The following is a 16,752-nucleotide window of genomic DNA, read 5'->3' as shown; positions in this document are numbered from 1 at the left end:
TAAGACATCCACCGACAAAAGCGGATCCAATCTTCCACCAATCGGATGGTAGTTGGTAGATCCGGTAGAAGGCTAACGGCCTGCTCTAACATTGACACGTGTCAGTTCCCCTCCTGACCTAATTTTTCTTTGGATATTTATGCTAGCCTCGCACCTAGAAATAAATAAATAATTATTTATTTGGTTAATATTTATAATATTGTGCCTTTTTAAAAAAATAAAAATAAAATAAAATACTGATAGTTTTTAATTTGCTTATAATTCATTGGCTGGTTCAATGGGGACAAAGGAGAATTAAATGAATGCCTTTGTCATGAAGAAATAGTTTGAATATTTATTAAAAGGGATTAATTGGAATAACTTGATTGATGGATTTAGTTTAATTAATATTTGATTAAATTTTTAAAAATAATTATGAGCTAATGAGTTGTTGGAGAATGCTTGAAAAGGAAGGAGAAACAAAATTTCAATCATGATTAATCACAAGTTGTTAATTATTAGTAAAGATTATGTTTAATTACCATATTGAAATTTAATATCTAATGTTTATGTATACTGATAACCTTTGCTTTCACAATAATCACTTGAACAAGACTAGCAAACATTCTCAACATATATATAAATTTGATGGAGACTTTGGGACTAACCAAATGATCAAAGGATTACTTCCTTTATTCGATTTCATGTTTAGACACAAATAAAAATAATAATAATTCTCTTATTCTTGAAGTCGAATTTAACCTAAATTTTATAGTATCCTTATTCAACTTTGGATTTAACGTAATGATGAGCTACTAAATAAAAAACATATTTTAAAGCTTTTTTTAGTAAAACCTAATTGTCTATTTAATTTCCAAACAATTCTTGTCTTCATATCTATGTAGCTTCAAGTAAATATTCTACTCATTCCCATGTTAGAATAAGAATAAAAACTAACAAAATCATAAAAATTTCTAAAATACTTTTCAATTTTTTTTCCTACAACATAAATTAAAAGTAAAATCTAATTACTTATCAATATTTCATATAAACTCTTAAAAACTATTATATTTAATTTCCGTCTCACTAAAAATATCAAAGTTATTTCACTGCTTTTAGTTTACTCATAGATAAGTTACTAAAAAATTACGTGGTTAGTATCACTTGATATATTTTATAAAAAAATATAAAAAAATAAATAGTTATTCGTAGAAATAAAAGATACAATCAAGTTTATTTGGACGGTTAGTAGACAAATAAATTTGTATTAATAATAATATAATTATGAGAAAAAAAAATTTTGAAACATCAAAGAAGTGCCAATACAAAAAGTAAAGGACATGTAACTTATATATACGTCAAATGTGTGTGTATATATATATATATATATATATATATGTAGAAATGGTTCATGCATGCTTTGTCCATTGGTGACCACCCTTATCCATAAACTTTAAAGGAGACAATCACATGAACAAAAGTTAATTTCAAGGCATCAAAGTTTGATACTTTGATGAGGATGGCCACACTGATCTTATTAGGAATAGAGGAACTTCCATCCAAGTTCATAATCTTATTGTCCCACATTCAAAAAGAAGAATAGCAAGGTAACATATATATGAAAGAGAAAGAGAGAAAGAGGCATGTGACAAGATCTAAGTAGTTGTCTAATAAAAGTTAAAGGAAACAACTTGGCCAATAACTTAAGATGGTCCATAGTTGAATTCTTACAAGACTTCATGATGCCAAAGTAATGGAACACTAAAAGATATATAAAGCATGCTGCCATGCATTTTCTTAAGGTTAAAAAGAAAAAGCATATAGATTAATTTAGACAAGCACTAATCTAGGCAATGTTTAATATTAACTAATTATAAACTAAAGTTCATTGTAATAAGAGGATGAGTAGACTTTTTGATCTCTTTTTGACTTTTTGACTTTAAGATTTTGCTTTCATGTGCTATATTTGTCTTTAATGTTTATATGATTTTTAACTTTAAATTGTTGTAAAAGAAAATTTACTTATTTAACCTTCTTCACTAGTCTCATGGTCATAAAACATCATACTAGACATCTTGGAGATTATAACAATCTCACCACGATTAATTTTAAAAAATCGTTATCATACATAAATTTATGTTCTTTTTCCTTTTACTTTAACATCTCTTGTTTGTTTCATTTTTACCCTAATATTATATTAAATACTATACTAAGATTGTTATGTTGAATTTGTCTAAATTAATAAGATATTGATATGTATCTAATTTATGTCTAACAATTTTAGGAAGATTTGCGCATCCTCAAACTCATTCTCCTTCTTTTCGATGGGGCTCTCTGGTCTTGCTATCAATTTTAGTAAAAATTATCCTTACTCTATCTCCCGAGGTGCCACCCCTCCCCAAAATGATGCCTAACACGCTCTACCAATCCCCTTCTAGTGATCTACCTTGGTGTCTCACTTTCTGGTGGGTGTGCCCTCGCAAGTAGGATTGGCTTAACCTCACCATTTTGATTAGTAAATGATTGTCGTGCTGAAATTCTAGACATCTCTCTCTCCGGGGATGCATTGTCTTGGTGAATTCGGTCCTGCCCTCAATACCTACCTATTAGATATCAGCTTTTGAGTTACCTGTGTGGGTGAGGTGTAGCATTGACAGGATTCTGAGGAACTGTCTTGTGGAGTGGCTACGATCTCACTAAACCCAAATGCCGACTTGTGCACTGGTCCCAAATTCGCAAATTTAAAGACCAAAGTAGGTGGGTGTATCCTCAACCTGGCAGTCTTTAACCAAGCTCTTCTTGGCAAGTGGTAGTGGAAGATTAGCACCTATAGTGATTGTATTTGGTATGATATCATTATCTCCAATTATGTTGCCCCTGGAGATATTATCTCACTTCTCCACTCCATACCCAGGAGAAAATCCTTCTTTTTTTTTTTGGAAAGGCCTAAACTGTAGATCGGTCTTCAATATCAGTGTGGAGACCTCCATCAATGATGGGAAATCTACCTCACTTTGGCTCGACAGCTAGAACAATGGCTCTACACTGAAGAATAAATGGCTCGATCTGTTTGAGTGATGGAGATACCTGCTCAACATTGTCAAAAATTTTGTTTATTCGAATCTTGATCCTCGCTTCCCTGAACTACTTCCCCTAAAGACTTTCCTTGGTTTTATCTCATGCGGGGGACTCCAAGACCTAGCATTGGTCCAATCAGGGTTTCTCCGTTAATTTCTTCTATCCCTTTCTTAATGACAGTAGTCTTCGGTGTGGCTGAGGGCAAGGCACTCTGGAAGGGTCCTTGCCATCTTAAAGTGAAGGCTTTCTTCTGGCTTGCCCTGCACAATAAAATCCTCACGTAGGAAAACCTACCCAAACGGCGGTGCAACTGCATCTCCTCCAGCACTTGTGTTAAAGGGACTTCTCATCTCTTATTAAACTGTCCTTGCTTTTCTTGGATTTGGGCCTACTTCACGTTTCTTTTTAACAAGACAATCCTACTTTCTCTGGCAGATGTCTAGTCCTCGTGGGAGTCATCCGGGATTTTACACCTGAAACCTCAAGGAAATCTCATGATTAGGGCTATTTGCTAGTGCATTTCGATAGACCGCAACAATCACCTTTTTTCCTTTCTTTCCTTGATGTCTATGCTATCATATGTAAAATTGACTTGTTATAGTAGTCCAGGAAGTGGTCCATTCGATTGAGTTTGACCATAATAGCCCCCTAGGATGCTGATTAAACTAGACATTGAGAAAGCATATGATACTATTAACTGGAGTGCAATTCTTGCAACTCTTACCAAAATGAAATTCCCGGCCATTTGGATTTCCTGGATCCGTGCTACCCTCTTTTCTTCCTCTTTCTCTATTCTTGTTAATGGTGTTCCCACCCCTTGGTTTTCCTCTTCTCGCGGCATCCGTCAGGGAGATCCCCTATCCTCTTATTTGTTCATCTTGGTTGCTCAAAACCTCTCAGCCATTTTGAATCGAGCTCTATCCTCTAACATGATCCTAGGCTTTGATTGTAATCTGCATCCCAATTTCAATTATTTAATGTTCGTTGATGATATCATGCTGATTACCAAAGCCTCTCGAGCTGCTGCTCGTAATATAAACCTTTGTCTTTCCATCTACTCCCATTTGACTGGCCGATGTCCTAATCATGCTAAAACCCAAATCTTTCTCCCATCCTGGTTTAACAAAAAGAGTTGCTCATAGTATTTGCTCCATCACAGGATTTTCCCAAGCTCAGTTTCCTCTGACTTACTTGGGGATCCTCATTTCTCCCAAAAAACTCAGCGTTCTCTCCTTCAAACCTATGATTGACAAGATCAAAAATATGTGTGCCCGTTGGAAAACTTGCAAACTATCCTCTGTTGCTAAAATGATCCTCATTAACTCCTCTATTCTTTCAATTCCAACCTACTACCTCTATGCTTATCCTGTCCCCGATTCGGTTCTTCAGGAAATCACTAGATTGGTTCAGGATTTCTTTTGGTCCAAAGGGGGCAATGGAAAAGGGAATCCATGCTGTGAATTGGAGATGTATCACTGATAAAAAATCTGAGGGGGGCTTGGGTCACCGGAACCTTTATTATGCCAAGACTTCGCTTATGGCCAAGAATGTCTTTAAATATCTAAATTTGGATAATATCTTGTGGGTTGCTATTGCTCGTATTAAGTATGGTCATTCAAATTTATGGGTTAATTCTATTCTTGCTAATTGTTCTTGGATATTTAGAGGCATTTGCAGATCAGCTTTCACTCTAAAGCATAACCTTTGGATCAAATCCTTTAATCTTGTTCAGACTTCTATTTTGTTTGATCCCTGATTATTTGAAATCCCTTATTGCCTTCAAACCCACTTACATTAATGCCAATGCTGATCTCAGTGCTATTTGTTTATCTGATTTTTTTGTGAATGGCCTGTGGAACAATGATATGCTTTCTGCCATTTTTTGTGATTTCCTAGGCCCTTTGGTTCCAAATATTTGCACTTTTGATAATGAGAGTACCAATTTCTGGGTTTGGCAGCCTCATTCCTCAAACTTGAAAATTTCTTCAGTCATTTATCATTACTTTAAATCACAATTCTGACTTGAATCTGGAGTGGTCAGGTTGGAACAAGCTGTGGAAGCTCCATGTTGCTCCGTGCATCAAGCATTTTATTTTGACTCATGCTACATGGTAGAATTTCTACTACTAATTTTCTTAATAACATCAACCTCGGCCCTAGAACTTTATGTGTTTTTTGCCACATTGAAACTGAATCCATTGAACACTTATTTCTTGAATGTCGTTGTGCTCAGATGGTTTGGAACATGTTGAATCATAATTTGGGCATTAATATTTCTTTCCCTGACCTCATTTCTGCCGGTTTCTGGATCACTGATTACAATTTCTCAATTCACACTATCTATGTTATTGCAGCTAGTATTTGGTATATGTGGAAAGCACGTTGTGATGCCATTTTTAACAATATCAATCCCAATTTCACTAACATTTCATTTAAAGCTGTTGCCCATGTTAAGGACTTTATGCAGGAGAACGCGTCTCTCGTGGGTCGGAGGCTCCTCCTCAATAACTTCTTTAGTACTAACGGACCCTTCCTTTTTTATGCTCACAGATGGCTTGACAGCAGCAAGATTGGCAAGTTGGGATTCTTTATTTCCTCTCATACTTACAATGTCTCTTGTGCAGGTTATTGTTCATTCTATGCGGACTCGCACTTTGAAGCTGAACATTCGACGCATTCTTCACTGCAACCATGATCTTTCTCAATCTTTGAAGGGTGGTCGCAATCCTGTTGCTTGGAGGGCTGCGCAGGATATTTCCGAAGCTTCTCATCTCCTCCAAATCGCTGACAACCCCACTCTGATTGTTATTCACTGCTCCTTTGGAGCAGCCCGACCTACGCTCTTGCTTACATCGACTGACAATAACCATTCCCTCTGCCTATTCCTCTCTGGCCGCGATCTGCCTAGATGGCTCATGAAAATTTTTTCTGAGAATGGTTTTGATTTCTAGCTTCCTGTTCCTTCTATTTTAGTTGTACTGTTGTATTGTTGTTCTTGTTTTGTGCTGTTTATTTGTTATGTAATCCTTGAACTTTGTAAACTTTCTTTTTATCAATAAAATTAGCTCTCTGAGCTCTTTCCCCTAAAAAAAAATTGACTTGTTGCTCATCGCTTGGATTTTTGCAACCCTCGATCCTGCTAGCCTACAACTCGAGGAACCCCTCAAGAAGATCAAGCGCAACCTAGCTTTTTTGGGCTCCAGGACACACACCCAAGTAGTGCTACCTGCCCCAGAAAACAAACCTGAGGATCCTGACCCCTCTCAACGGCGCTCACAACACTTGAGTCTGCAGTTCCCCTCCTCTTATGGTTTAGCTCGATCTCTTTTATCTTCTCTCCTTTTATTTGCAACACTTCACTTCTGATGATATGTTTCCCTTCCTCTTTTTCGAGTGTATCACTCTCTGTAATTTTTTTTTTTACAAATGAATTCATAGTTTATACATTTTTTTTTTAAAAAAAAATTATGTCTTACATATATAAAACCATGCAAACTGCATATCACTTCTTCACTAGTCTTTTGACCATTAAGCATTATATTAAAATATTAGAATTCTAATAATCTTACTCATAAATTTTCAAAATATCAATATATAACTCTGTTTCTCACCATCTTAATTTGAGCTTTTATTTTAAGTCAAATCTTGTGTGCTTCATTGAATTGGTCAAAAGTAACATCTACTTCATTTATATCTCTGTCATCATGATAATGTAAAATGATAACATATATATATATATATATATATATATATATTTGTCTTTAAACACAATCAAACCATTTGGATATGTTCTAATATATAATTAATCACTGATCTGCTTGCAAATTTATTCAGACTCCTTCACCAGTAAAAGTAGTTAAGAATACCATATATCAATACAACACATCACATGTACTTGGTCTTATGCATAACGAACATGTATATATGTATGTATGTATGTATGCATGCATGCATGCATGCATCTCAACCATGATTAGTTTAAACTCCTTTAGACAGTGAAAAAGAAAGAGCATTATTAATGCAACACATTTAATTGGTCTTACGTATGAATTAACAACCATGCATGCACACCGACCTTCATGAAATGGACTCACTTGTCACCTTGACATTCAACTCGGTGATCACACCTAAACATATATTGTCAATCACTAACACCAAATCCCTTTTTAATAACTTAAATGGCCGGCCGATGTCCCTATATATACATCTACATCTTCTCCATTAGTCTTTCACAAACACAAACGGAAAAAAATAAAATAAAAAAGATATATATAAATATAGATCATGAGGCAGGCCGGAATATACTCTGGTATACTCTCCGGGGGGATATCGGGGAGGACCGGGCCGCATTCGTTACCGCTTGCAAGGATAAAGAAGATCATGAAGAGGTCTGGAGAGGATGTGAAGATGATATCTGGAGAGGCACCAATTGTGTTTTCAAAGGCATGTGAGTTGTTCATTGAGGAGCTAACTGTTAGAGCATGGATGGTGACTTTGCAAGGCAAGAGGAGAACTCTTCATAAGGAGGATGTTATGGCTGCTGTTTCAGCTACTGATTTGTTTGATTTCCTTGTTGATTTGGTCTCAGTCTCTAATGGTAATGGTCATGCTAATGTTGTGGCTAATTCTCATGACATGGTCTTTGAAAGATAAAGATAAAGATGGAATTAAAAGTTTCATTAATGTATTCATATATATATATATATATTTGTTTGATTTAGGTGAAAGTATTGAACTGTTTCATTCTTTTCTTTGTATGACTTGATTTGCTATTGAATGGCCAAGACTTGTCAAAAACTGGCCCAATATATTGATGACATTAAAGTTGGGCCTCTTATTATTATTATTATTATTATTATTATTATTATTATTATTATTATTTCTTTAACTGGTCTTAACCTTTTCGATTTTTTAAGAGCCACCGGCACTAATAAATCTATAGGAAGATACTGAGAGTCTAATAAAAATGTAGATCTTTTTTAGAAGGGTTTTTTTTCATACACAAAAATTCAAACTTAAAACCATTTACTTAAATGATCCAAATCTCTGCTATCCATCTGATTTTAATTGACAAAGAACAATGATGACGATTTTAAGTATATTTATTTTGTTTTTAGAATCTATCACAAATTTTTTAATATGTGGTTTATATATATATTTTAAATCTTATATATTTAGATAACCCATTTATTTAAGTGTCTAGATAACCAAAGACTTGTCTAAAACAAACCCAATACATTGATGACATTAAAGTTGGGCCTCTTATTATTATTATTATTATTATTATTATTATTATTATTATTATTATTATGTCTTTAACCAGGATCTTTAACCTACCGATTTCTTAAAAGCCGCGAGCACTAAAGTAGTCTATAGGAAGGTACTGAGAGTCCTATTAAAATGTAAATCTCTCTTAAAAGAGTTTTTTCTCATACACAAAATTTAAACTCAATGTCATTTATTTAAATGATCAAAATCTCTACTGTCTATTTGATTTTAATTGACAAAGAACCATGATGATTTCAAGTACATCTATTTTATTTTTAAAATCTATCACAGATTTTTTAATATGTGATTTATATTTTCTTTTTAAAAAATTGTATATATTTAGATAACCCATTTATTTAAGTGTTCAGTTAATTTTTAAAGAGTTTTTTTAAAAACTAAAAAGTAGTTTCTAATTTTTAAAAAATAAAAAACCAAAATTGGAAAGGTCATTACAAACTTTAATTTAAACTTTTTTTAGTAAATTAATTTTTTTAAGGATGAATATTGTGGCAAATAATAATAGCATGAAGAAGCATTGAAAATTTTGCAATCAACCTAAACATGCTAAAGTGGGTGTATGAGAATTATACTTTATTTTTTTATTTTTTTATTTTTTATTTTTTGAATAATAGAGCCTTTTTTTATGAATATAAACATTATTAAACAGTATTGAAACCCGGATGTACAGTATATGTACAATATGAGAATAGTATAAGAATCCCGGATGAACAGTGTATAAACAGTACGGAAAATAGTACTGTTGGGGGAGAGATTTGAACCCATTACCTCCCCCTTACACTTTGATGTCATATCATTGGGCTATCCAATGGTTGACGAATTATACTTTATTTGGCCAGATGTATAATATCCAACATAAAAGTTAAAAAAATAAAAAAGAAACACAACTATAGGTAAAATTCAAAATTAAAATTGTCAACTATAATTAATCAAATAACCAAATATACCCCATACATGCAACATGCAAATCATAAATACTGTGTTGGATGTATATCATTTTTAAAATGAATCTCTCAATCTGAAAATTGGAAAAAAAAATTTTGATTTTTTTTATATTATATAATATATAGTTCCTAGGTCAAATAACAATGCCATAGGCCCATATGCTACATTAAATAATGACATTCATTAAATTGGGTAAACAAAGCCCATCAAGGAGTAATCCTGTTAATTTCAATTTCAAGTTTAGTTGTTAGTTGATTGTTTGAATTTATGCCTGCTTTAATGTCTGTCTCTGTGTGTGTGTGTGTGTGTGTGTTTTTAAACATATCTATTTTATAATATAAAACAGAGACTTACATTCAAACATATGTTTTGTTTTATAAATTTTTTTATCAAACTTTTATATAATTATTAATAATAAAACTATATATTTTCAAATAAGAATAAATATATATATCAATTTTTTTAAAAAAATATTAGTTAACAACATATATTTAATTAAATAATAAAATCTTTCAAAAAAAGTTTTTGTGGGATAACCTTAAATTCCACATATTCCACATTTAATTATATTTAATTAAACCTACTAATTCGGTGGTTCAAAAAATACCAACTAAGAGCCCATGATATAATAAATATAATTTAATTTGGATTAATTGATTTGGTAGATCTCTCATCACCAATCAATACATGAACACTATTTGGGAAAAGTATGTATTTAAAGAATTTGAGCTACCTTTTTCTCGTTTTAATAACTTAACTTATTTGAGTTACCTTCCAAAACGTATTCATTGCATATATTTGTCAAGATTCAACAACCAATCAATGGGTCTGAAATAACACACTAATTAGTTTTAAAAAAAAAGTACCCAAAATTATTAGGAAGTCCATTTAAATTTTCATATTCTTTCCTTACTATTAATGTAATATGTAATAAAAAACATATATTTCATAAAAAAATGGATTGAAGTGAAATTTTAGCCATTGATTAATTTGTTAATCAAAGTTTTTAGTTTTCTATTAATTTCTAATTTAACTTTTATACCAAATACTCAAGTAACTTGAAAGAATTAAGACGGAGGATCTCTATACTCGAAGTTTTGATTTTATCTCAAAACTAAATTAACATCCAATTTCAGACTTGATCAAAGTATTAATCTTTACTCACTCTAATATCACTTAGAATAAAATAGATGGCATGCTATCAATAGTTATTTTTTTGGTATCATTATTATTTTTTGCTTGGTCTGATGTTTTTTTTTGTTAAAAATTATTTTACCAGTCAAAGAGTTTCTGATACAGTAGCACTCACTCCACTGCTAAAATGCTCATTACCCGAGCTTTAAATACACTAGACACAATGATATCAAATGAGGGCGCATGAATGGGTTCGTGTTTGGCCTCCTCCGTCTTTGATAACAATTATAATATTGCGTTTATCACATTTTTTTACTACACGTTAATGGACAAGTGGAAATTTTTTTCATAAGTCTATTATTTTTTTCCCCTGTTTTATACTGTTCATAAGTGTTTTTTTGTTTTTATGATAAAAACAACACACATAAAATATATAAATATATAAATAAATAAATAAATCCAAATATTAAATTTATAACTTTGGATAATAAATCACAAAGAACAAAGAGCAAGCGTGTGGCACTGCATTCGGCCACATGGCAAGAAATATCTGGAAACAAGATAACAAGTCCAAAAAATGAACCAGTAAAACAGCGCGCGCAGTGTGCGAATGTGTAGCAACTTCAGCCAAGCATTTCATCGAACACTTGATGGGCCGTCGTCATTGCTGACACTTGTTCACAGCACAACGTTTCACTCGCTGTCATGTCTACATCGCCTTGGACGTGACGCAGCCACGCCGTGGTCCGCACACTCGGCCACGGCGCTCGACGATGATGCTGAGAACGCTTGGCCGGATTTGCACACCCTTTTCCACACCGGCACAGCAAGGATGATGAAGTCCTTTCTTGTTTTGCATTTTTGTCCCTGTGGAGTATCTTAATTACATACAGAAATTATGTTTATGTTTATAAGCTAATTTTTGCTTTAGCTTCATTCACATGTAAATATTCCTTAAATGAACATAAAAAAAATCCATAAAATCCAGTGATAATTTAATATAAATTTATAATTACCAAGATATATAGTAAATATGTAGCACAATTATTTTATAGAAAACGGATAAATTACAACTTTGTTAAAAAAAAAATTATAGAAAAAAACACATTAAAAAATATACAAAATAATTACAAAATCGATAGGAGAATAACATTAAATAAATCTGTTGGGAGTGGAACCTAACAAAATAAATGAATAAATAATAATATTATTTTCTAACAGATGATTTGAAGATATTTAATAGTCAAGCATGGCGATTATTATCTTGTTGAAGAGATTGTTCAAATCTCACAGCTCATGATGATAGTATAGTTGTATTGAGGTAATAAGTTTATGTCTGTCTATGTCCGTAATCTACTTGTGTAATTTATAAAATAAAAAAAGTTATTATTATTATTATTATTATAAAACTCTAAAAACCAAATAAATTATTAGAGTTATTTATATTTATGTATCTACAGAAAAGGAAAGAGTCATGGTAGTGTTTAAATATCTTCGGTCAATAACCCACTTATACGTCACACCATAAAAGATTTATTCATAATTTATAAAATTAAAATAATATATAAAATAATATATAATATTTTAAGGGGCATGCATATAAAATACTCCACAATCCCCAAAAAAAATCCAATCAAGAAGCAGATAACAATAACATACACAGAGGAGTGAGAACACTAGAGATTTTCTAATCCCACAAAACTAATTAAAAATTTTAAAAGGGCCCTGAACGCAAAAAAGTCTCCAAGATAAAATGAGGTCGCTGGATCGAGTTTGATGTCCTCGAGATTATAAACACTTTGTCAGGTGGCTGCGATGTACGGTGGAGAAGCGAATAAGGACTTTCCAAAGGCTTTGAACCAAGGAATCAGAGCAAACGAAGCGAAGAAGAGCGAGCGAGAGACGAAGACGGCCACGATGACCAGGCTTTCCGGCGTTCCGGCGTTGCCGTTCACCTACGTCGCTCACGTACTTGAGGTGGTGGCTGCCGTGCTGGTGCTCGTTTGGAACATCCACTTTCGTGGAGGGCCTTGCTTGGGATTCTACTAATAAGTCGCTCATATTCAATGTATGATCATCTTCTTCTGTTTTGAGTGGTTTTTGTTGGGTTTGATTTGGTTTTTGTGTTTGGTTTTGTGGATTTTGTGGATGTGATGAATAAAGTTTGGGTGTTTTGGAAGTGTTTTCAAGTTGAGATTTTGAGGGTTTTGGTTTTGGATTTCGAAAAAAACAAGAAAAAAAAAGTTCACTTTTTGCTTTGTTTCTGAGTTCAATTGTGATTTTGTTTGTTTTTGTTATGGTTTTGGACTGTTTGTTAGTTGTTAGCTTCAATGGATGCTTGATTTGATCGTTTTTCTTAGCTTAAATGTGTTAAAATGTCAAGCAATTGATGATTGGTTGTTCCTTGGAGCTTAGAGAAGAGTTCAAATTGGTATGATTAGGGTTCCTAATTAGTCTCTGGAGGGAGGAAAAGCAGAGGATAAACAAAAAAAATAAAAATAAAAAAGCGAGAAAGAATTAATTTTTTTAATATTTTGTGTTTGTGAAAACATTTTGATGAAATTTTCTTTTGTTTTCCTCTTCTATCCTTTTTTTCCATTCCTTACTTTTATCTTGCTAGTTCCACAGTGTGACCTCAATCCAAACACATCCTTTTTTTCTGTTGACATGCTTGTGAATCTGTGATTTGTTGCTATTGGCCTGTTTTTTGTCCATATATCCATAAATATAGCTCATTGATGTGCCCCTGATGGATTATTTAACTCTTATTTGCCTGCAGCTTCATCCAGTTGTCATGGTGATTGGTTTCTTAATCCTTGGAAGTGAAGGTAGGGACACTCTGGTTATTCAAAACTTTGGTGTCATATATGTTTACATGAAACTTAGCTTTTATTTTCTAAACCGAATTGCAGCTATAATGAGTTATAAAGGTCTTCCATTTAATAAAGAAGTAAATAAGAAGATCCATTTGACTCTGCACTTAATTGCTCTTGTTCTGGGTATTTGGGGAATCTCTGCTGCATTCAAGTTTCACAATGAAAGTGGAATCGATAATCTTTACAGCTTACATTCCTGGGTTGGCCTCGGAACTATCTGTTTATACGGCATTCAGGTAAAATACTTGTCTTATTCTTTATCTTGCTTATTAGTTGACAATTTCAACGGCATCTAGTAATATCTCTTTATAAGCATCAACATCACTGAAATTGCGCAAAGAAACTGGTCAATTGTTATTGTTGTTATGCTTGTCAAAGAGCATTTCAACAATAATCTACTTGTAGCAATACAGTTGTTTGTGACATGATTGTCAGTTCGTAGTTTCTTTGGTGGTTGTATTAGAAACAAATTACTGAAGATTGGGTAACAGGTGATTTTCCTGCCATTCATTGCTATCAATGGTGTATAGACAATAGTCAATGACAATAATCATGATCCTCACATATCTTAGGAGCATCTAAGCATCCTTAAATCGAATGTATCAAGTGCTATGTTTGAATTTCTATTAGTACAAATCAAATGTTTTGGTAAATTGCCAATTTCATTAACTTGGATTAGGAACAATAACTGATGACAAAAGCAATCGCTTCTTATAGTTTATAATCAACGTACTCTCACAGATCTTAGAAGCATCTAAGCTTCTCTATATCAAACTTATTACATTTATTTTGCACAAAGTAATGGATCTCTAAGTTCAGTAAGACAGTAACTAATAAAAAAGTTCGATATTGATAAATCAAAGACCAATTAGAGATTTGACTGTTGTCGATAGCAAACTGTTTCTAATCTCAATGTCTCATTCGACATTGACTGGTAAATCTTAACTCTGACTTATCATGCAGTGGATTTTCGGATTCGTCACCTACTTCTACCCGGGCGGTTCACAAGCCCTTCGCCGTGAGGCTCTACCATGGCACGCATTGTTCGGGATGTTCGTGTATATACTGGCACTAGCTGCTGCACAATTAGGCTTTCTGGAGAAGCTCACCTTCATTGAGAGCGCAGGTGTACTTAAATACGGTGCCGAGGCCTTCTTGGTGAACTTCACAGCCCTTGTTGTCATACTGCTGGGGGCTGCTGTTGTTATCTCTGCTGCAATTCCTGGTCCCTCTGAAGACCCTCACAGTTACAGCTCTATATCAGATGCTTAAAACTTTATCACTGTTTATATATTCTTCATTTCCCTACTCCATTGTGATTATCCAGTTATCAATGGACTACGTATAAACTCATTATTGGGTTGTTAATCTGAAAGTCTATATACGCTCGTATTATATAATTGAGTGATGGTTAAAATATGCTTATATTTGACTGTATTAGTTGTTTTGTCTTGACAGTTCTTGTGTATACAAAAAAAACATCTTTATGTTATTGAGCCGAGGATGGCTATTCTTTTTTTGGTTGATGAAGTGTGTTTCTCACATCCAGGCAAATATTTTTCATATAAATAGAAACTCTATTGAATATTGGAACTAAAAATGAATTTTTAACCCAGCCAGAAAAAAGGAAAATGTGGAAATTAACCATGTTTTGAGTGAAAAGAAAAAAAAAGCGTCAAGCAGAGAAGCAACTGAAAACCAAGTCTTGATTCTCAATTCTGTTCCCTTCCTTGTGATCCAAAACATTCCATCTGTTCTTCTTCTTCAAAGATTCATTATCTGAAGCTCTGTCACCTTGTTTCCCAGCATCAATGGCAGCAGCATTCTTCTTCATCTTCCTCTCTATCCTTCTCTGAATCACATACTCCTCTGAGATATAAACATCCATAACTCCTCAAACAAAGTCAATCTAATTCATACAAACAAACTTTGTAGAACTTACAAATGCTGCAAAAACATGCAGTATTTAAAAGGGGGATAAAGAGGTGGAATTCAATGGGCAAGAAGTCAACAGTTTCTCCATTGAAAACAAACCATGTGTTCAGCAAAAGGAATTGAAGAACATGATGCTCATGAGAACAAAAACCAACAACCCAGCAAATGCAGCAAAACCAAATGGAATGCATGCATGCTTTGCTTTGCTAATTAGTCAGATAAATGTCTTGGTAGTTTCAGTTGTACATGGGAAAGTGAGCCAATGGTTTTTGAAAGGTGGTGCTAGTGTTGCACTTGGTTTGGGATCTCACAAGAGCTTGAGCCAACCCTTTTCTTTAGTCCCTGTGGGCTGTTTTTGCAGTTAGATGTGGAAGGTGGTGAGCTTTGAAAACTTGAATGCTTTCATGGCCTTTTTGATGTACTTGTTTAAGCTTTTCAAGTGCATTGAGTTTGCTGTTCACATGTTTTTAAACCGAGCATCTGGTAACGTACACTAATATGGGCATTAAACAAATTGAAAAAAAAAAAACAGGATTTATGTTTTAAACCTTTGTAAAATGGCTGAGGCAGGCCGAATAATTGGGCTGTAATTCAGGCTGAATGCTAATCCCGGCTCCGGGTTTAGCGATTCCAATTCCAGAGTTAGCATTCGACCCTAATTTCAACATAAATAGTATATTTGTTATTAATTACTGTATTTTAGTTTGATGAATTGTTATATTATTCATATCTTTGAAATTTTGATTTTTATGGTTTACCTTTGAGCATATATTTCGTTAATTCTTATTAATAAAATATTAGTAAAATATTTTTTTTGTCAAACTCTAAGTTTGTCCTGTTTACGTGTCTTGTATGTGTTGTCCAATTTTAATAAATTAATAGTTTATCTATTTTTTTAAAATTTATGCTTGAAGAATAAATAAAATAGAAATAGAAGATGAAAACAATAGGAGCATATTATACTAAAAAAAATTTCTCTTAAAAACTTTTGGGATGTCATTTTATTTTATTTTTTTTATTATTTATTTTTAGTTTTTTTGGTTATACATGTGCAATCTCAAAATACAAGTTGGAAGAAAAATATTTAATTAGAATCATAGGTAATGTGGATCAACTTTGGGCTAACTCATAAAAAAAAAAATATTCACTCTAATGCAATAGATCGGGTGTTAAAATCCCACCCAATGCCTGATGACTAAAGATTCACTGTCATTATGTGTGAAAATTGCTTTTTGCACTTATCACATTTACTTGAAAAAAAAAAGTTAATATGGCATAGTCAAGACATACCATAACAATCAATGCAGGATTAATTAAGTTAATAGTCAATATATTTTGAGGGAAGCAAAACCGTATCTATTACAAGTTTGATTTAGTCCTATATCTCTAAAATTGAAAGAAAATTTATGTGCATATATGTGAGAGGCAACCTCACTCTATCAAACTGATTTTTTTGGGATTTGTTGGAGAAGATTTAATTATCAAAATTGAAGAAAAATAAGGAAGATAATTGATTCAT

General features: G+C 33.0%; 3 protein-coding genes across 3 annotated transcripts in view; 2 read left to right on the top strand and 1 right to left on the bottom strand.

The window, feature by feature from the left end:
• Positions 1-7,307: 7,307 nt before the first annotated feature.
• LOC120280494 (nuclear transcription factor Y subunit C-2-like) lies at positions 7,308-7,797 on the top strand. Its single transcript, XM_039287356.1, has one exon. It carries the CDS (start codon positions 7,342-7,344, stop codon positions 7,708-7,710), a length of 369 nt encoding a protein of 122 aa, XP_039143290.1. The 5' UTR covers positions 7,308-7,341; the 3' UTR covers positions 7,711-7,797.
• Positions 7,798-12,156: 4,359 nt separating this feature from the next.
• On the top strand, positions 12,157-14,738 carry LOC120278217 (probable ascorbate-specific transmembrane electron transporter 1). The gene is given in 5 exon segments (XM_039285164.1): positions 12,157-12,447; positions 12,449-12,490; positions 13,202-13,250; positions 13,335-13,534; positions 14,262-14,738. Coding segments are annotated over 5 exon segments (810 nt in total). The 5' UTR covers positions 12,157-12,237; the 3' UTR covers positions 14,571-14,738.
• Positions 14,739-14,973: 235 nt separating this feature from the next.
• Positions 14,974-16,752, bottom strand: part of LOC120273714 (receptor-like protein EIX2) — an 11,559-nt gene continuing 9,780 nt past the window's right edge. The window contains exon 4 of the mRNA XM_039280422.1: positions 14,974-15,167. Within this exon, the coding sequence (XP_039136356.1) occupies positions 14,974-15,167 (194 nt within the window). The remainder of the gene's footprint in view (positions 15,168-16,752) is intronic.

Source organism: Dioscorea cayenensis, chromosome 2 (genome assembly GCF_009730915.1).
Source record: "Dioscorea cayenensis subsp. rotundata cultivar TDr96_F1 chromosome 2, TDr96_F1_v2_PseudoChromosome.rev07_lg8_w22 25.fasta, whole genome shotgun sequence".
NCBI lineage: Eukaryota > Viridiplantae > Streptophyta > Magnoliopsida > Dioscoreales > Dioscoreaceae > Dioscorea > Dioscorea cayenensis.
This window is presented reverse-complemented; position numbering and strand designations above follow the sequence as displayed.